The 22,237-nt window shown below is 42.4% G+C and overlaps 1 protein-coding gene across 1 annotated transcript; it reads right to left on the bottom strand.

The window, feature by feature from the left end:
• Positions 1-15,527: 15,527 nt before the first annotated feature.
• On the bottom strand, positions 15,528-22,139 carry LOC128119072 (coagulation factor XI-like). Its single transcript, XM_052752131.1, has 6 exons — positions 22,053-22,139; positions 20,212-20,380; positions 19,135-19,310; positions 17,717-17,812; positions 17,082-17,221; positions 15,528-16,416 (listed from the first exon to the last, which is right to left on the bottom strand). Exons 1-6 carry the CDS (start codon positions 22,060-22,062, stop codon positions 16,255-16,257), a joined length of 753 nt encoding a protein of 250 aa, XP_052608091.1. The 5' UTR covers positions 22,063-22,139; the 3' UTR covers positions 15,528-16,254.
• Positions 22,140-22,237: the final 98 nt, after the last annotated feature.

The following is a 22,237-nucleotide window of genomic DNA, read 5'->3' on the forward strand; positions in this document are numbered from 1 at the left end:
AGCCCATGGGACGATGCTAGAATGGGTCTTCTTTAGATTTAACATTGCAAATGTTTTCAGACTTAAGTGATTCTAGACACAGTCAAGTTGATAATGAATATTAACCATCACACCAATCAAACCTCTCTATAAATACCTGGAAAGTATTGAATGTATATATACATATAAATTACATTAAAGTGGATTGTAGTCATAACTATGGAAAGCAAAACTATAAACCTTCCAGAAGATATTTAAAATATTTTAATGACCTTTTGTGAGAATTTTCATACGTAATTACAAAAGTACAACCCATCAAACAAAAATCAATAAAGCAGATTACATAAAAATGAATGCTTCTGCTCTGCAGAAGGCAATTCCAAAGACTGGGGGAAAGATTCAGATATAGGCAAATAAAGAGATAGTCAAAGCACCCTTAAAACTCAAGACACAAAGATAAACAGCCTCTGTCGGTTCTTCATCACTGTGGGAGAAAGATATGGTCGGCTCACAATTTCACAAGTTTTAGTCCCGGGTCAGCTTGTTCATTGCCTTGGGCTTGAGATGAACCAGAACACCATGGCAGCTGGAATGTATGGCAAGGAGTATACCCTATGCAGGCCAGGCAAGGACAGCAAGGGGCCAGGGACAAAATATCAGTCAAAGGTACACTCCCAGGAAGCTACCTTCTCAGCTAATTCTCACCATCTCAAGTTTCCAATACCTCCCCATTTACTGAGGGGCATTTACTGAGAACCAAACCTCATGTGCATGATGAGCCTGTAGGTAACATTTTCTATCAAAAATCTATCACCATAAAAAGGAGACATGACCTGAGAGATACAGGATCAACAGTTAAGCACATAAAACTATCTCACCATTATACACTCGTAGGGAAGTATAAGTTATAAAATGCTAGTGACAGGCATGGTGGACAATAAGCTGTCATCCTACCACTCAGGAGGCTCAACTTGGGACCCATGAACTACATAGCAAGATCCCACCTAGAAGTCATGTAAAAAGAAAAGTAAAAAAAAGAGATGCCACTGAAATAACCCATTAAAGTGGCTAAAAAATGAAAATGTGAGCATGGGCTATAGCTGAGCAGGTAAAATCACTTGTCGTGCAAGCGTGAGGACCAGAGTGGAGACCTCCAGAACTCACATCAAAGCCAGATGGAACTTCAGTCATAACACATGGGCGCTGAAGACAGGGGATCCCTAGAGCTGGTTGGCTAGCCACACTAGCACATACAGCAGGTTCAGGCTTAGTGAGAGACCCTGCCTCAGTACATTTGATGGCGAGTGATCAAGGAAGACATCTATGCCAACATTTGATTTCTACACACATATTCACATGTAAACATGCATTCTGCATAGATATGTGCACCCACACACCGTGGACAAACATATACCTGCACACACACCACACACATACACAGGCGTTAGTAATATATTAAACATAAAACTTGTAATAATTCAGGTGCAGATTTAAAACAATAGGAACTCTCATTCTTAGTTATTCAGAATGGAAAATGGCATCATAGCAATGATAGAAAATGGTTTAGGTGTGTTTTACAAAGCTAAATATGACCATACTATATAATCCAGCCTTTGTTCTCTAAGGGAATTATCCTACTGATTTGAAAATTCATTTCTATAGCTTGAATGTGAATGCTCACTGCTCTTTTATTTAAAAAAATCACTAGGAAATTAGCAACAACTAGTTTGTAATTCAGTAGATGAATGGATACCCTGAAGTGTGTAATATGAGAGAATTATTCAGTGGCAAACACGAGCTAAGAAGTCACATACAAAGGCAACCACTGCTAACTGGAAGAAGACATTCTGTGAAAGCTGGCCTCAAACTCACCAGGCTCCAAGTGCCTCTGCTTCATAAGTGTGGGAGGAGAGGTGTGCACCACCATGCCCTGCTGAAATTCATTTTCATGTGTCACTGAGACCCAAGGGCTGGGATTGGCAATGGCTGACAGGGTTTGACTAATATAAACCAGAGTCCATGAAGCACAGCTTTGTCAGACTCCTCTTCTATTACTATATAAATAAATGTGTTTATAACAGGCTTGCATATTTAATGAATGTCTCAGATATTTGCATGGAGGATAGTTAAATTAAGGGAGGAGTTTATCTTTCTCTTGTAGTCTCATGTTTGCATGATTGGAGCATTAAACCCTCACCCCTCACATATCCAGAAGTGGATTTTGTTGGCAGTGACCACTAATTTTCTTTCCTATCAACCTTTCAGCTGGTGTTTGTGGGTATCAGAAATATGGTTAGTTGTTGGGAATAGGTGAGCAGGGCACCTGATTTCTCTTCCTCTGTAAGGTCATCCTTAGCAAGGCTCTTGAAGGCAAACTTCTCCCTTCCAGTTAAAGGCACACACTAGGCAGAACTGTAGCTCAAAAGGTGGAAATTCACCCAGTTTTAAAATAGAAGCAGGTGGATATCGCAAGGAAAGATACTGTGGTGGTCTGAATGAAAATGACCCCCACAGACTCAGAGCGACTCACTTTTAAGAAGTGTGTCCTTGTTGGGGTGGGTGTGGCCTTGTTGGAGGAAGTGTGCCACTGTGGAGACAGGCTTTGAGGTTTCAGAAGCTCAAGCCAGGCCCAGTGAGTCACTGTCTCTTCCTGCTGCCTGGGGAGCCAGATGTAGAACTCTCAGCAACCTCTCCAGCACCATGACTGCCTGCCTGCTGCCATGTTTCCCACCATGACAAGAATGGACTAAACTTCTGAACTGTAAGCCAGCCCCAGTTAAATGTTTTCTTTTATAAGAGTTTCCATGGTCATGGTGCCTCTTCTCAGCAATAAAACCCTAACTAAGACAGAGACTGTGGGTAATAGAGATGGTAAGTATTTTGAAATGTTATGGACACTGAAACAATGTGACACTTTCAAAGGACAAAAGGAGACTGGATTTTGCTGCAGTGTAAGTGGTAAAGGATGTTAGGAAAAGCAGCTAAAGAGCTGAGTGAGAAGTATTGGGAATGATTTACATGCCATGCTAAGACTGATTGAGAAATGACCGTGGAGGGCCCTGAAGAATTTTACATAATGAAAAATGCATTTCTTTTGTTTTTTTAAAATTTTCTTTATTTAGTTTATGTGTGTCGGTATTTTGTCTGCATGTATGTCTGTGTAAGAATGTTGGATCCCTTGGAACTGAGGTTACAGACACCTGTGAGCTACCATATGGGTGTTGTGAATTGAACCCAGGTCCTCTCTAAGAGCAGTCATGGTCTTAACTACTAAGCCATCTCTCCAGCCCCAGAAAATATTTCTTGTTTTTCTTAAAAACCTGAATCCAAATCTCAACTTGCAGCCCCAGCAGGTGAGCCTGAGCTTGCTGTCTTCATCCCTCAGACCTATTGATTAGAGGTTAGCATTACTATACCCAGCTTAGTTTCCAAGCAGTGACAGAGGCAGACTGAAGCTGTGACAGAGATACGTGGAGTTAGAGACTCAAACACCTGTCAGAAGATGTCACAGCATCCTAGAGATGTGTATAAAAGGATTTTTATACACGATGTATCTTGAAAGGATTTGGGGACAAGGGCTGTAATGTTGGGTGGAGGGACTGTGAGGAATTCTGCTAATTCAGAGCATATTTTCTGATCTTATGTTAACCACACTCATGGGGTTGGTTATGTTTTGGAATTCACAGGCTGTAAAATAAATTTAGCACTAAGGAATTCTAAATTATCCTGAAATATCTAAGCAGAATTTCATTTTATTTGGTTATTTTTATAGAAAACATAAAATATCAGTTAAGGCACCCTAGTTGACACAACTTTAATCACCACAAACTCATCTAAAAAGAGTTATAAGGGTGCACTGGAAAATATAGTTTTTCTGTCCTTAGCACAAAACATACACTCATTTAATTGTGGCATCTATAATGGCGTCAGCCACATAAGGGTCAGGTCAAAAAACGTTAGTTGAGTGAGTAAGTGAACGAGCATCCCAATGATGTACTTACACTCCACCTACATCCTACAGCTGAGACAGCTGCCCCTGAGAAACCCAGGTAACATTTTTTTTTAAATTATTTATTTATTATGTATAGTTTTCCATCTGCACATATCCCTGCAGGCCAGAAGAGGGCACCAGATCTCATTACAGATGGTTGTGAGCCACCATGTGGTTACTGGGAATTGAACTCAGGACCTTTGGAAGAGCAAGCAGTGCTCTTAACCTCTGAGCCATATCTCCAGCCCCCAGGTAACATTTTTGTGCAAAGACTACAAGCAACATTACAGTTTTCCACTTTACAATTATATGTGAACTTCCTACATTCACTTTCCCACTAAATAATAATGTTTATCAAGAAGAGGAGTGGGGCTGAAGAGATGGCTCAGTGGTTAAGAGCACTGACTGCTTTTCCAGAGGACCTGGGTTCAATTCCCAGCACCCACATGGCTGCTCACACCTGTCTGTAACTCCAGTTCCAGGACATCTGATACCATCACATAGTCACATAGACATACATACAGGTAAAACACCAATGAACATAAAAATAACAATAAATTTTATAGGTATATATATACATACATATGTACACACACACACACAAAAAAAAAAAAAAAAAAAAAACAGGAGCTGCACATCATTGCATGACTCAGTAAGCACAGGAGCCAGACAGTGTGAGATTTTATTTTCTAATCTACCTCTTATGCATTCCTCAAACTCTTTATCTTTATTTAACTCAATCTTCTTATTTACAGAATAAAAATAAGCATAGTTTCTTCTCATGGGACATAAAATGGGTACATTGAGATTCAAACACATCAATATAAATCTAGTAAAATCTTTTATATTGAGGCTACAGAATCTCAATCATATAATACAATAGAGTTGGCAGAAAAGTATTCAGTACCTTGAGTGGAAAAATAAACAATGTGTTTTTTTTTTTTTTCCGTTTTTCGAGACAGGGTTTCTCTGTGTAGCTTTGCGCCTTTCCTGGGACTCGCTTGGTAGCCCAGGCTGGCCTCGAACTCACAGAGATCCACCTGGCTCTGCCTCCCGAGTGCTGGGATTAAAGGCGTGCACCACCACCGCCCGGCCAACAATGTGTTTTTAAACACAGGATGATATCCTGACAGTCAATCCATTAAAGAGAACTGAAATTCATAGATGTATTGTCAAAAAGTCCCCAAGGGAAATGAGATAAAGTATTACATATTTAATATTTAATATATTATTAAGTATCCTGGCATTTTAGAGGTTAAACTAAACTGGACCAAGCAGGATGGAAACAATGAAGGTTAGAGGGGAAATAAATGAAGGAAGAGAAAAACAAAAGGAAAAATCAATAAGAATATCTGGGCACTTTGCAGACACCACAGTCAATAAACTTCTGGTGAGTTCCAGTGGGAAAAAGAGGGAAAAGACACAAGTTACTAAGGCTCAGAGTTGAAGAAGAGAGATTTCTAATGACCTTGACCTTGCTAGTAAGCCTGCCAGAAAGTACCCAACTAAGATAAAGTAGATGAACTTGTAAAACATCCAGCTACTGAAACTTACTCAACAAAAGACACTTGGGCTAAATAGACATGCACTTCACTAAGAAATTACATGGTTAAATTGAAAAGTTTCACAAAACATTTCCCAAAGCCAAAGGGCTTCAGTTAGACATTTAAAAATTAAAAACCCATACCTTTTATAGCATTTCTTTATAGCAATTCTTTTATAGCATCTTTTGAAACAGAAAACAAAGGCTTTCTTCCTATCCTGCTCTGTACAATTATCATTCTGACAGTTCAACCAGAGCCATCCCCATAAAATAAAACCACTCACTGACATCCCTTATAGGCTAAAATGTCTTCAATAAAAATATCGGTAAAATGAATCCAATAATATATAAAGAAGGTTAGATGCCATGACCAAGTGGGTTTTATTGTAGTAATGCAGAGTTTGTGTAACATCCCAAAATCAATCAGTGTAATACATGGTAATAGAATAAAGGATAAAACATCATAATTGTCTTAACAGCTACAAAAAAAATAGCACTCAACAGAATCCAACACCTTTTCACAATAAAAATGCTTACAACCTACAAATAAGCTGAAACATTCTTCACTTTATAAAAAGCATCTATGGAAGACACAGTTAATGTCACTCTTAATGGAGCAGGTCTAAATGTTCTCCCCTTAAGATCAAGATTGTTAGCAGATTAAAGATGCTAATTGTAGCCATTTTACTCAGTTTACATTAGATGTCACTGTGAGGGCAATTATAATAGGATTTTTACAAAACATCTAGCTTGTATAGGAAGATTTAAAACTATCTCTAGACACAGATAACACAGATATATGCTATAATTTAAATATGGAATGTTCCTAACAGGCTTGGGCACATTTTGAATGCTTCTTCCCTGAATGATGACACTATTTTAAGAGGCTGTGGAAAACTCAGGAGGTGGGGTGTAGTTGGTTGTTTTTATTCTTTTCACTCTTACTCTTTGCTCTTTTGGGGGCCCACCATGCAGCTCCCAAATAAATCACACATGGAGGCTAATTATTACTTATAAATGCCTGGCTTTACTTGGGCTTATTTATAGCCAGCTTTCCTTAACTTAAATTATCCCATCAACCTTTTACCTCTGGACTTTTCTTTTTCTTACTTCCGTATATCTTACTTTCACTCTTACTCCATGGCTGGCTGTGTGACTAGGTGGCTGGTCCCTAGCGTCCTCTTCTCCTTGTTCTCTTGCTCCTTGATCTTTTTTCTCTCTTTTTCTCCTATTTATTCTCTCTGCCTTCCATCTCCACCCATCCTTTCTCCCGCCTTGCTAGTGGCTGTTCAGCTCTTTATTAGACCAATCAGATGTTTTAAGCAGGCAAAGTAACACAGTTTCACAGAGCTAAATAAACTCAACATAAAAGAATGCAACACATCTTTGCATCATTAAACAAATGTTCCACAGCATAAGCATAACACACCTTAAAATAATATTCTACAACAGTGAGGCTTGTCTTGGAAAAGCAGGTTACCAAGAGCAGGCCTTTGAGTGTTATATTTGGCCCCTGGTTCTTGGTGCATTTGACATTTCCTGGTCTGCCATGATGTGTTAGGCTGTCAGGCTTTCTCACATACCCTTGCCATTAAGAACTAGGCTGCTTTCCTTGCCACAAAGGACTGCCAAGACAGAGTGAACCTCTCTGAAACTGTGAGTTGAATAAACCTTTACTCCCATAAATTGTTTCTGCCAAGTATTGTGGTCACAGAAGCACAAAAGTCATTATTACCATAGAAGGAAGGAGCACCTGTGGTTGAACTTGACCATATGGCTCTCAAGTCTTTGTAAGTGATTTTCAGGAAGACTTTTGAGACTGTGGACCACAGGAGCCCTAGAGTATCCAACACTCAAGAGGTGGGAGCCAGAATGGCCAGGAGTTCAGGGTCCTCTGCAGCTACACAGCAAGTTTGAAGCCAGCCTAGACTATGTGAGATTTTGTCTCAAAGAAGAAGGAGGAGGAGAGGAGGGAGTTTGGGGGCTGAGGGAATGAACATGAAGGAAAAGAAAAGCCAGCCACCCTAGAATGTATGAGCAGAGCTTCATGGTTGATCCAGATGGGGGTAAAGATGAGTACTAATAGAAGTCTAGACAGCACTGATCATGAATTTTCAGACCGAAATAAAGATTTTTTTGGGGGGAGGGTGGGAATTTGACTAGAAACCTTTGATGATAATTTGAATTTGTCGACCTTTTGTCCACATCCTGAAATTCTCTGTGGGGGTGGATTAGTTAGCTTGGTGGAAGGGATGTCAAAGCAGTCATTCACACTGTGGCATGGTTACTGCTGTCTGCTTCTACCAGGTTGACAGTGGGAACCAGGACAAAGAGCAGAGCAGAAAGAGATACATGAAAAATAGATAATTTCTCGAGAAGAAGGATTGTGTGAGCATTTGAAACTGTGGGCAAATACATCAGCATTGGTAAAGAGAATATTATCATTGCAGTGAGGCTCGGTGCTCTCCATTGATGTAGTAGGAAAGGTGTCTTGGGACATTTTTGTTGGTGAGACTCTATGTAGGTGGTGTTTTTTCTGTCCCAGCAGGTCTGCAGTCGCTCAGACCCAAGTAAACACACAGAGGCTTGTATTAATTAAAACTGCTTGGCCATTAGCTCAGGCTTACTACGGACTAGCCCTTACACTTAAACTCAGCCCATTTCTGTTAATATATATTTTGCCACATTTTCCGTGGCTTTACCTGTGTGCCATTACATGCTGCTCCCTGGATGACAGACTGGTGTCTCCTCACTCAACCTTCCTCTTCCCAGAATTCTCTTCTCTGCTTGTCCTGCCTATACTTCCTGCCTGGCTACTGGCCAATCGGCATTTTATTTATACAGAGTAATAGCCACAACAACCCTGTCCTTCAAAGGTGCCAGTACATAAAATAAAAATTACTTTTAAAGACTTTTCTTACAAAAGAAAGAACCACCAGAGCGTTCTGATGGGGAAAAACAGGAGCTACTGAGCAAAGGTTTTCCCAATTTCATTTGCCCGAAGACGCAGAAGCCACAATGGCCATGGACAAAAGAGAGGAGGCATAAATTTCTCTGACTAATAGGGAAACTTGATCTTATCCATGTGATACTGGTTTTACAAGCACCCATGGTACAAGAGTTATTGAGTCAGGAAGATTAGTAGTCTTGTTATACAGCATGTTTGGGGACAGCTGCCAGTGAGTGTGAAACCCATTTAAGAGCCTTAACTCAACTTTGTACTTCAATACCAAGACTATCATCCAGATGTAAGGCACTACAATCATCCTAGCAGGAATAAAGATGACCTAAAGAGATACTTGTGACCCTCCTTTAGTGAATAGACTACAGCAACAATGGACTCCAAGTAATTGAAATTTATCTAGACTCTGATGCTGAAAGAAAGGATAATTTGAGGTCCTGGGGCTAGCTAGAGCAGGAACTTATCACCAGGTAAGAATCACAACTTGCAGGAGACCTTGCTGGAGACTAGTACTGTAGTCATGGTGATGGGTTACCCTGACCAAGGTTGCTTAGTTATGCAAACCCCTGACTCTACTTAAACCTTACCCTCATGTCAACACCCTGTGAACAGACTGGATGTGGCCCATTGGACCTCCTTGTTCTTCTCAATATGGCCTCTTGAATGAATTCTCTTTTCCTTTCATTTTATTAATTTATGTTCTTAACTGGCTTATTGAGGATGGGTGATGCATGTTACAGCTGACAGGGCACAAGCTCTGACCCTCATAACTCCAGAACCAGCACTAATGCATGACTTTGGGAGCTGGCTGGTGGCCTGTTACACCTGTGAGGTTCATAAATGAAATAAGACAGTTGTGGTAGCTGAGAACTCCAAGACTGATACTCTTCTAGAAGATTCTAGGGTGGACCGGCTTCCTCATACACAGCCTGCTCTCTCTATGTCCTTACACCAGAAGGAACTAGCTAACTGTCGGGGCTGGGGTGGACCAGTGAATTATTATGTAGGAATGGGGTTGGCGATGAGAGGGTCCGGGAGCCGGCTAACTCAGGACCTTAAGAACCAAGTGAGCAAAGGAAGACGATGACAGGAAGGTCTATGGTAGTGGCAATAGGGATGTTAATACTCTGAACAGAGTGGGGCTCACGGGGCACGTGGACACAGGCAAACTCATCGAAGTTGGAGGCAAAGGCCTTGATGACCGAGTCAAGAGGAAAAGAAGTTTAGGGTTTCTCACTGTAATAAGTCAAAATGAACTTTATAAGTAAGAATCAAGGAAATGTCAGAAGGGACAGGTCACTCAAATGTGTGGCTGGTGCAGCTTGTCTACCTCTGCCTGGCTTTTATTGACCTCTGAGAGAGAAAAATCTATGGACAAGGTTTGTTTTGCAGAATATTCATCATGTTGTTCTCACTGGAAGGGATGATGTGTATTTGAAAGGAAATCATGCCCCCCTCTACATATCTATGAATATGGTAAGTTAGAAATACCAAAGCCAAATATGTACAACATTGTGTCATATGCCTACTCTTATTTTTCCACAGATATCATCAGCTGTTCACTCATCTGTGCTCATTAACATGAAGAGGAGTTGCTGCGTGGAAGGGGAAATGGGTGTGTTAGGCCAGGGATTAGCTTCAATTTGAGCTGACTTTTTGTGTGACACTAACAGTGAGCTTTTATCTCCTTGGAACTATGAGCCCCCAAAACCTCTTCTTTCTGTAAGTTGCTTTTGGTGAAATGTTCTCCCACAACAACTACAACAACAAATCAACTCACACATAAAAGATAACAAATAATTGAAACTATACCAGGGGATCAGGTAGCAAAATTAACAAGCCACAGAAGTGTGGGACTAAGATGGAGGGTGACCACTGGAGACCAGGGCATCCATGAGAGAATATAAACAATTTGTAAAAGGCTGTAAGATCCATGGCTAGAGTCCCCACACCCCCACTGTGTCTGCAGGTCTTTCTGTCAGAACAAGGCCTCTCCTCTCAGCACACGTCTTGTTCCAAGCATGCAACAGGACACCAAGAACTGAGGACTAGACAGTGAGCAGGAGAAAAGGCAACCGTCTGTCTTCAGGGATCATCACTCTTTGCCAGGACAGAGTTCTGCTCACAAGGTACAGGTTAACAAGAGAAAAACAAAGCAAGCCTGCTACACCTGCAGTGCACAGGACACCAGTGAAAAGCCACTGTCTTAGGAAAGCTCTCTCACTCCACTCGGTGGCTTAGGATCCTCGAGGAAATCCTATTTCAACCACAACAAACAGTGAATCCCAGTGTGTCGAGACAAAGGAGCAAGGGGTTTCAGACTAGAAGGGAAAGCCAGCTGGATCCCACTGATAACTGCTGGGCTCACATCTGGACAGAGGAGCAGCTGTCTCCAGCCAGGGAAGATCTGCATCTCTCTGAAGGGGTGGGTTAGAAAGACCTTCTGTCTGTGCGGATCACCGCCTTGCCTCTCTGCAGCTGGGCAGGCCCTTCTGAGCCTGCTTGCCCCATGCAGGCGGAGTACGATGGCATTCATTTCTAAATGGGCCTGGGAGCCAGACACACAGATGTTCTCTGCATCTTGTCAGGGGACTCCACACAGCTTGATCTCCACACTCAGAACAGGGGCTGAGGAAACGCTGAGTTATAGCTTTGTTATAGGGTGTTCCCACTGAGGTTGGCAACCCCAGGGCTCCCTGCAGAAGAGAGTGCAAATGAGACTGAGCAGGGAGTGAGTTTCCAACTGGTTTTCAACTTCTTCTTCAGGCTGGAGCCCGGACTAAGAGCTTTTATTCACAGAGTCACTGTGCCCTCTGGTGGGCATAAGCTCTGAAGACTTCACTCTGCTCTTTCTGGGGAATCCCTGTCCCCAAACATTTCTTGTTATCGATTTCCCAATTTTCTTTTTCCAACACTCGAACCAGATGATTCACTTAGAAACACCGTCCACATTTCAGAGCTTTCCCTATCTCAGGCTTTCTCTCTTTCATGTGAGATGAACCAGTTCATTCTGATCGCAGGTCAACAGTTCTAGGTGGCTTTCTGTGCCGATGTCACAAAATACCCAAATCTCTAACCTCACAGAAAGTAGCTCCTATGGGCTCATGGTGGGTGTGTGACTAAGTCAGACTGGGCCAGGGGGAGTCAAGGAAACATGGAAAAACGTCTACAAAGAGATCTGACCCACGGAGTGTTGGAGTGACTGAATTTGTAAACTGCTGAGGAATATGAATGTGCTGTGTGTATGTGCTCTCTGGGTGTATGTAGGTGCATATTGCTGTGTGGTGTGTGCATGTATGTGTGCATGTGCTGTGTGTGTGTATGTGTATGTGCTCTGTGTCTGTGTGTATTTGTGTATATGTATTGTGTGTGTGTGTGTGTGTGTGTGTGTGGTGTATGTATGTATGTGTGCATATGCTGTGTGCATGTATGCATGTGTGTGTGCGTGTGTGTAGATGTATATGTGCATGTGAGCATTTGTGTGTGTGTGTGTGTATGTGTTTATGTATGTGTGTGTTTTGGGGTGTGCTCGTCAGATTTGTATTATTATACAAAATACAAGAGACAGACCACTTAATAAGAAGAGAGCTTTATTTAGCCCTCAGTTGGGATGTTCAAAGGCTAAGTGCCTGCATGTGTTAACTTGATGGGGATAAGGGCTGGTGGCATGTCACAGTTGGAGTGTGTCAGCAAAGAGCAAAGCCTCTAGCTAAGATGTGGAGAAACTCCAGAGACTGGGATTCCACAACGGCCATGAAGGGCAAGCCTCTATAGACCTCCCATTATGCCTGACTTCTCAAAAGACCCCAGAGCTTCCTCATCCAGCCACCCTGGAGGCCAAAGCTGTAACGGTCGCCCTTGGCAGGGTACTCAGCTAAGCCACACTGAATGTACTTCCTTCTCCTGGAGTCCTTAGTCAGCCTGTTTCCAACAAGTACGACATAATTGGAGCGATACTTTAATCGGGGGGGGGGGGGGGGGGGGGGGGGGGTAGAATTCTGCAGCTTGGATGTGGAAGATGCCGAAGTGAAGAGAGATTTAAGAAGGCAGCAGGCAAGACTGGTACGGAGCCTGGGCAGAAGCAGGATGGCAAGTGACAACAGGGGCGGGTTGACGGACCATCCTCTGCTGTCCTAGGGGTGTCTGCGGAGGGCAGCCTGGTGCACAGTGACCGGTGTGGGCACTGGGCCCTGGCTACTTAGTAAAGGGAAGTGGAAGCCAGAGCCGGGGATTCGGGAAGGTACTACATAGAGGAGAAACTGCTCGCTAGGGGCTAGATATTTGCAACGATTGCATTTGAAAAGTCCGGAAGTATCTCGGAATGGAAGCAGTTTGATTTAATCGCCCCTGATACCACGCAGGTTGTTTTCCGTTCTCACCCTTGGATTTTGAGGGCCGACAGAGAAGTATAAAGGCGCCATCTAGTGGACAAATAACAAACCTTTTAAAATACTTCACAAACAGAACAGTCCCATCAGCTTGATGAAATGCCCCTCCCCTCCTCCCCACCGCTCAAGAAGGCTCGCTAATTGAAAGGCTGTTCCTCTGCTGATGGCTTCATGGTGGGATGTTCTGGGGATTTTAGGAGGTGGGAACCACCTGGAGGAAGCAGGTCCCTTCTTCCTGTCCCGCCATCTGGTTCGAGTGTCCACCGGGGGGGCCAAGGAAGTGTAGACTGGACTCAGAATCCATGAGCCGAAAAAAATCTTCCCTCCCTGAGGTTGTTGAGCAATATGTCTCCTGGACGAGACAAGAAGCAATACATGGTTTTCAAACAATAACATTCTGCAGGTCAAGGCATAAAAGTACCGCGGTGGAATCCATGTTCTGGAACAGACTGAAGAAGCTTGTCAATGGCAATCAGAGCTAGCTCCAGGAGAGAAGGTTAAGTGAGAAAGTGTAGGATACTCCACAGATGTGCAGTCTTTCAGTGTGGAGAAGTGAATCTTCTTATTATATATTCTATAGCCCAGAGCATTTTTATGTATGAATCATGGGCAGGTACTAAATATTCAGAATTAAGATACTGCACATAGCTCAATACTAAAAAGAAATTAAAACGTACACTTTCCTTAAATACTTCTCAGAGAAGACAGAAATACCTCCTCTCCTTTGCAATTGCATTCTAGCATTGTTCCACGTGAAATACAAAATGAATAGGTAGTAACGGATACTAGCACGTGCTTGTTGATTGTGAAGCTGGGACAGTGTTCGAGCCCTGTTCTGTTCTACTCTACAAGCATTTTGGATTCGTTAACGTTGATGGCTTTGTGAGCTTTGTTTTGTTGTCTTTGGGGGCTTGTTGTCTTTGCTTTGTCCTGCTCGGAACCATTTCCTTCCGTCCCACTCTCTCAGCTTATGCTAACTCTCCTTTGTCATCTCTTAGGGCCCTTTGCATCCCTACTCACTTCAGTTTGCGAGTACAGGTTTTGTGCAACTGTTTTCTTTGACTCGTACTAAACAGACCCTGAACTTCTTGAAGTGAGGGATCATTCATCGGCTGGTTCCTACATCCCCAAAGCTCAACAAGACACCCTCACCTAATTGTGCTCAATATACGCTTTTCATTTGGGACAGCTTGTAAGTGACTGACACTGACTGAAAATGATGTGGGCACAGTTCAAACAGGACAAAAATCAGGTGTTTGCAATACGGGGAGCTGTTTCAGGATGCTGAAGACTCCACCACAGCCATGTTTGCTCCTAAAGTATCTTCCCCTGCAGTATGGATGTTTTCAACATTCTTTTCTGTCGGACACACTCATGACTCGGCTCTTTGCAGAGTCACACTCACTGGCAGGTCTTAGGGAGGCTTCGGCTTGCCTACCTTATCTCCACCAATCTGTTCTGCTCTGGGATGTTCTGTATGGCAAATGTGTTGCTAATTAGTCAATAAATAAAACACTGATTGGTCAGTGGCCAGGCAGGAAGTGTAGGCGGGACAAGGAGGAGAATAGAGCTGGGAAGTGGAAGGCTGAGTCAGAGAGACACTGCCAGCCGCCATGATGAGAAACAGCATGTGAAGATGCCAGTAAGCCACGAGCCATGTGGCAAGGTATAGAGTAATGGAAATGGATTAATTTAAGCTGTAAGAACAGTTAGCAAGAAGCCTGCCATGGCCATACAGTTTGTAACCAATATAAGTCTCTGTGTTTACTTGGTCGGGTCTGAGCGGCTGTGGGACTGGCAGGTGAGAGAGATTTGTCCTGACTGTGGGCCAGGCAGAAAAACTCAAGCAACACTGTTCTTTACCTAAACGCTGCAAATGAGAGTATAGGTTATGCAGAGATACTTTCTGAGGTAAGTATATTAAGATGTATCTTCAAGGTGCCACGGCCCGGTAAATTGCTCCTCCTAAACATAGCCCTATGGAAATTATGGAGTCTGCATTCACACCTTCAATTGCACTTGTCCAAACCAATTTGAGGAAATACATAGAGAAAATTGAAAAGGCCAGTGGAGAGCTCAGTCAGTAAAAACGCTGGCTGGGGATACTTGAGGACTGGAGTTTGATGCCCAGCATCCACAGGCAACCTGAACAGCTGGCTTGTCACATGGCGAAATAGGTACAGACATTTGCCACCAAGTCTGAACACCTAATGCCCATCTCTGGATCTCACATGGGTGGAAGGAGAGGACTGACTCGTGAAGATTGTCAAAGACTGTCAGTTAACCTCTACATACACTTTATGGCTTGTGTGTGTGTTATACTCACACGCACACCCCCCACACACACACACATACACACACTGAGAAAGAGACGGGGGAGGGAGAAATTTAAGCTAGGCACTATGGCCCATGTTCTTAATTCCAATTTGGGGAGGTAGAGACAGAAAGGATCCTGGACAGAAAGGAACCAGCAAGCTATACACACACACACACACACACACACACACACACACACACACACACACACATCTAACAGACAAGGATTTTTTGTTTGTTTGTTTGTTTGTTTCTCTCAAAACCCATCATTGAACTCTGTCAGGCTTCCTTTATTCACATAGGCAGAGAAGAATAGGTTCCTATAAATGGACACTGTGTGTTCTTGTCCACATTTCTTTCGATTTTCATTTTGAATTTAACAACTCTTTATATGGTTCCCTTGGCATTTCTGCCTGATCTCGTGGTGCCTGTGACGGTTCAAATGTGAGCTGTCTCCAGCCAGTAGCGCTATCTGCGAAGGAACAGGGATTTTAGGGAGTGGGATGTCACTGGAAGAAGCAGGTGATTGACAGTATGTCTTTGAAGGACCAGTCTCGTCCCCAATACTTTGCTGGTTCCATTTGCTTTCCAGCTACCACGAAACAAGCAACTCCTCCTCCACAGGCTCTTGTCGCCATATTGTTCCGCCTCACCTCGGGCTAAAACCAGGGAGCCAGTCAACCAGAGCAGAGGCTGAAACCTCTGGAAAGACGGGCAAGAGAAGTTTTCTTCCCATGAACCGCTTCGGGTGTTTGTCACAGAGACTAAAAGGCAAATGGCAGCACTGCTTGATACTTTTTGGTATATCTGCTATATTTTTTATCTTAAAAAAAAGATTCCCCTTGTTGCATCGGTTTCATTGAGTAGATGAATGTGGATGTGGAAAACAAGCTATGATTCTCACAGATCAGGAGTTCCGAAAATAAGTTTTCTTTCTGTATTTTCTTACATTCATCGAGCTCCTTCAGTGTGTTTCGGGGGAGGATGCAGCACCCCAGGGTGTTCGTCAGTGGCGTCAAGGCTTCTCCTGTGGAATAACCTTCCAGGGCCCCCAAATGATACCTAGTGAACTCTTTCATGCCGTTTGAGTTTTCTCCAAGATCCAGTCCACATACTTGGCCACGTTGGTGTAGACACCTGGCCTTTCCTTTTGACCACAGCCTTCACCCCAGCTGGTGATGCCCACCAAGTGCCAGACCCCACTGTGTTTACAGGACAGCGGCCCTCCAGAATCTCCCTGCGAAGGGGGGAGAAAAGGAAACATGCGTGGATCGCTTCAGATGCGTCCTTGTATTAAGTACTGTTCACCGCAACTTTACCTGAAATTCTGGTCCTTTCACAAGGATCTAAACATCCCATTGCTTACCTTCATCCAGCTTTTCTATTTTAGGTTTTAGTTTACCTAAAACCCACCACATGTCCTGCTGTGATCACAATTAATCTGAGTTGTCAAGCTCACACACCCAAGAAGAGGGAACTCCAGCTGAGGGGCTACCGCCATCAGATTGGCATGTGGGCATATGTCTGCGGGGTGTTTTCTTATTGCATATATATATATATACGTATATATATATATATACATATATATGTATATATATAAAACAAAAGAAAAGTCGCTGAACAGGAGCCCAGAAATAAACCAGCAAGGGTCATCCCTCCAGTCGCTGCTGTGGTTCTGGACTCCAGGTTCCTGCCTCCGATTCCTACCTTGGCTGCCCTCTGTGGTTGACTGTAGCTATAAGCTATACAGTCTTTCCTTCCCTAAGTGGTGTTTGGCCAGTGTCTCCTCACAGCAACAGAGGGCAAACTAGGACAGTGCTCCACGGTAGAATGACACGTTTTTAAAAATGCATTAAGCGCTCTCTCCAATCTGATGGAGCTGATTGGTTGAAACCCTCCTACCTTGCATGCATCCTTCCCCCCTTCTTTATATCCTGCACAGATCATCTTGTTGGTTATTTTATGCTTTCTGTATCTTGTTTGACATTCTTCATTTGACACCAATGGTACCTTGGCTTTCTGGAGAGTATTTTGTATTTCGCCTGAAAAAGATCATTTTAGTGTTTTAGTGGAATAATATTATGTGTGTGTATACAATTATACTTAAAAGTCAAAATTTTACACAAAAATCTTGAAGGAAAAAATGACTAAGCTTAATTAATTTTTATAATTACAGAGTATAAAGACATTATTTCCACTGTTGTGCATATAATTTTATTGATGTTATTAAGTTTAAAATTAATTATGACACAAAGTAGAATTTCTTTTCAGACAAAACAATTAGAAATCAAGCAAGAACTTTTATATAGAGTGTTAGGCCTCATACTAAAAGTCTTCAGTTAAAATAGTCTTTCAAGAGGGTTAATCATATTTAATATTTTCATCAGATATATTGGTCTTTTTATTACTCTTCCTGAAATTGATCAGTGTTACTTTAATCGCATTTTGGCCATGTGACTAGAAGGAAAACAAAGGTTATGGTTCAGCTCTGCTCTTCGATTTCAGGATAGAGCAGAGATAGATGAATCCGCTGTTACCTCGTGGTCTGGTGTACCCCCATCCAGTCACCCAGCACTCTGTGTACAGTACGTTCCTGTCTCCTTTAGAAGGTAGGCATATCGGCCGCTGAGAATCTAGTTGTGGAAATCATACTTTCGTTATCAGAAGCCACTATGGTTCGGATCTGAAGTGTCTCCCCAAAGGCCCACATTTCAAAGACTTCACCCCACTTTGTGTCACTATTGGAGATGGGGAAGGTGGGGCTTCTGGAAAGACATTAGGTCATTGGGGGTGTGCCCCTCATATTAGGACCCCAGCCCCTTCCTTTCGGTCTTTCTGCTTTCCAGCATCCATGAGGTAAACAGTTTGCTCCTCTGCACATTCCTCACCAACGGCTCCAGTAAGGTCCCCCAGCCCCAGGCGGAAGCCTCTGACATCCCACAGCCCAGATTACTTTTCTTCCATACCAGGTAGTTACGTCAGGAGTTTTGTCAGTGATGACGAGCTTTCTAACACAGAAGCAAAACCAATCGTTTTCCCCAGAAAAGACTGTCATTTCACTTGACTTTATTTGTGCTTTCTCTATTTATTATATCCATGTTATCTTTTTCTCAAATATTCTCATGTTTTGTGTTCAGTGTTGTATATAAAACATCCCAAGTCAGGGCTGGAGAGATGGCTCAGTGGTTAAGAGCACTGATTGCCCATTCAGGGGACCTGGGTTCAATTCCCAGCACCCACATGGCAGCTCACAACTGTGTAACTCCAATTCCAGAGGACCTAACACCCACACCCAGACATACATGCAGGCAAAACACCAATGCACATAAAATATATACAAATAAATAAATAATACAAACAGCTGCACACCTTTAATCCCAGCACTTGGGAGGCAGAGGCAAGCAGATCTCTGTGAATTCGAGGCCAGTCTGGTCTACAAAGCGAGATCCAGGACAGGCTCCAAAACTACACAGAGAAACCCTGCCTTGAAAAAACAAAAATAATAAGTAAATAAATAAATAAATAAATAAATAAATAAATAAATAAAACATCCCAAGTGGAAGGGACAAGAGAAGGATAAGACATGCCTCTTTACACAAACTTTCATTTTAACCAGGTTTCATGTTCTGTGGTGTTTCCTTAGTGTTATTCTCAAGTCTTTTGTCCCTAAAGCAAACTGTCAGTCTTCATTATTCTTATTATTTCTGTATTTTATAAAATGATGTCATTCTCTGAACCTGAAGAATCTCGAAGGCAAGTCTCTTCACCTGCATCTCAGAGTGTGAGCTAGTATTCTCAGGCAAGACTGTAGGTCTCAACAGAGGGAGGCCATCTTTCTAGACCTTTCCTTGTCTTGCTGTTGTAAGGGCCTGGCAGATGAGACTGCTTCCTCCAAGGCTGAGCACGTTATCTAGGTCACCTTTATAGACCACTTCCCACCTAAAATTCTATATACCTGTATAATTCATGGCTGACTCCAGTTTCAACAGGGCTATATCATACCCAGTTTCTGCCATCTTGTATTGATCATGGATTATTATTTCTTGAACCCTGAAGAAAGCAGTATCTTCATTTATTTCTGATTGATTTACAATGTCACCATAGACACGCAGGTTTTCAGATGTCTCTACCCTACAGAACAAACCACAGAGTGAAAAAAAAAAGATCTATCACTAGACAATTCCCAGACATTTGTGTTTCACAATTATTTGTACTTGGCAATCATTTCCACCTTTAGGAGGAAAAAAAAGTGATTTTATTCTAAAAAAAATTTAGTCACATATTTCCCCTACAAAGAAAGCACTGGATAGAATTTGCTTTATATTGAACATATTCTCCAGCACATCCACAAGCTCAGGAAGAGCTGGGTTTTAGTCTCAACCTTGTCACTGACAGAAGAAAATCACATGAACTTTCTCATATGAGCTCATAAAGGGGATTATTGACCTCAACTGTAGTGTTAAGTTATGAGTATGTGCATGCGTTATGCAAAAAAAATCAACAAAAACAAATAAACGTGTAAACCTCTGTCTGAAAACAACTGAGAGGACACTGAAAGCAGCAAAGGGGAATTGTGCTCAACCAAATTGCCTCGGGTTACCCACTTCCCCAGGTGAAACATTTACATTCGCTCAATACTGAACATCATGAAAGTAAGGGATCCAGGTTGATGGTGTGTACTGAGCTCTATGTGTTTGGGGGCAGAGAAAGAGAGAAGAAGGGAAACATGGCCCCAAGAGCAGGAAATTGGGAGCTTCATGCTGGCCCTCTGCAGCAGGAAATCAATGACTGAAAGCCTTTGGAAATCGTTGGCATTCGGATGTAAAGGCAGAATGGTATGTTCCAGCACCTGCTCTAAGGCTGCCTGCCAGATGAGGAGTGGTTAACTCTTCCCTGTAGTTGGCTCTCCCCACACAGAGAGAATTCATTTAGCACATGGGATCGTCTATAATTTCAAAGTGTTTATCTACTATTACGGTAGCCCAGATCTCACCTACACATGAAGCCCAAGGAGAAGAGCAGTAGTACTAACCCAGAGAAGCAATGAGCAGCTGTCAGTATCCACTGGTTTCCAATGATGGAGCCTCCACACAGGTGTCCCTGGACAGGCGAGGTGATGTGTAGGGTCACCTGCCATGGCCACTCACCATGAACAGATGTGGTTCCTCCAACAATCCTGGGCTTAATTTTGGTTGTGCACACTATAACAGAAAGTGCATGGTGAGTACTTGCCTATGGCGTCATTGTCATGGGTCCTTCTGTTACTTGAGAAGTCTCTAGGAAACCTTTCAGCCTATAAGCAAGAAGGTAACCTTTAGAAGGTTAGTGAGCGAGCGGTAACTAGGGTACATTATCAGTAACTCAATGAAGACCTTTAGTAATAGTTACATCACGATGTCTGTTCCATTAGTTTAAACAGAATGCTGGAAATGCTCAACATTGCGTTTGAGATTAGGAAACACTTCTTTTAGCGGCATTGCTGGGTGTCTTTAGAAAGTCAAATTACACTAGAGACCAGCAGCAGTGTAAATATGACAAGCACCTCGGTTAGATGTGCCCTTTACAGGAGGGTATTGTGTAGTCTAACACTGTACTGTGCAACCTACTTGTCTAGATTACACATCAGAAGGCAGCTGAGAGGACACACAGTTTTATTTTCTTCCATATTTTCTCCTCTAGCTATCAATCTGCCACTGATGTGTTCTGTCACCTCCACAGGCCAGAGTCTATAAATTCAACAGAGAAGAACATAACGAAGGCAGAAAGGGGTGAGAAACGGAACCTTCAATTTATCAAGGTGTCAGTTCCGGAACTCAGTTTTTAAAGCATGCCCACATCACTTAACAGTATTTTCTAATTGTCCCATCTGCCACTAAGAAGTAGAATTAAGACAACACTTGTTTTGAACGTTCCTTTTTATTGGGTAAATTTATCGTGAGGAAAACAGAGAATGGATGAACTACACCTTAACTGACTTTCTTAAGAGGCGTGGGTCACCCAGAGATCGCCATCAAGTCTCTGACTCTAGGAAGGCATGTTTTCTGGTTAGGATGTTAGAACTGCTGGGACAAGACATCCAAATGTGCTATAAATCAGGTCCTTGGAAGCTGAGGATGGAGTCACCTTCTAGCCTAGTAAAAGATTTGACACAAAAGAGTTTGTACTTCCAAAACTGTCACGAGGAGTGATTAGTGTTACATTTCGTTTCCTAGATCTCAGGTACATCACAGTTAACAGGACATCATAACATTGGACATTATGCAATATATATAAAATCATTATTTATGTTTCACTGAAAGATCAAATGGGAAGACAAATGAATAACTTAATTAATGCACTGGTTGATAGTTTAATCACTGAAAATTAAAACAAAACAAAACAAAATTCTTTTGGTGTTGAAAGCAAAAATCAGCCCTCTGGGTCTGTCTCTTCAGGAAATGCTTCTTGAAATATATATAGATATAGATAGATAGATAGATAGATAGATAGATAGATAGATAGATGATAGAGATAGAGATATAACACATACTCAATTTATCAATTCATGTAGAATTGAATGAAGAATTGGTTCATATGCTTAAAGCATAGGAAGGTTGGGCAAAAGAAGCTGGAATAAAGGAAAATCTCTAAATGTGTTAACTCACTAATTATCTCTCTTCTGTGTCTATGTTTGTTGTCATTTTTGATACATGATCTTGCCATTTAACTCAACCTGGCCTCAAACCTCTGATTCTCCTGCCTCAGCCTCCTGAGTGCTGGGATTATAGGCTTTTGTCACTGTTTCCACCCTCTGTGGTTGCTGCTTGCCAGTTTTGTGTCGATGTTACCTTCACTTGAATGCTTTCCTTCAGTTGCAGTGTTTCAAGTACTCACCATTATCCATTTTGCACAACCTCAATGTGTATCCGGAGATGCCGCCCCCCCCATGAAGTATTCTAGTCGGAGATCCATTCGAAGAAAGTTTTAAGTAACATCTGCCCCTATGGTTGAAAACAAAACAGTATAAGCATAACGCATTCTACAAAGAGGTGCTCCAAACACATCCACCTTGACTCCTG

The sequence above is a fragment of the Peromyscus californicus genome, unplaced genomic scaffold, assembly GCF_007827085.1.
Source record: "Peromyscus californicus insignis strain IS unplaced genomic scaffold, ASM782708v3 Scaffold_23__1_contigs__length_62951481, whole genome shotgun sequence".
NCBI lineage: Eukaryota > Metazoa > Chordata > Mammalia > Rodentia > Cricetidae > Peromyscus > Peromyscus californicus.

What these genes read in the sequence shown, in the direction of transcription:
- LOC128119072 (XM_052752131.1), bottom strand. An exon ending in GGGGTACACCAGACCACGAG is followed by an intron (nt 17,222 to 17,716) that starts GTAACAGCGGAT and finishes GATCTTTTTCAG; the next exon opens with GCGAAATACAAAATACTCTC. An exon ending in GGGGGAAGGATGCATGCAAG is followed by an intron (nt 16,417 to 17,081) that starts GTAGGAGGGTTT and finishes CCCCCTTCGCAG; the next exon opens with GGAGATTCTGGAGGGCCGCT.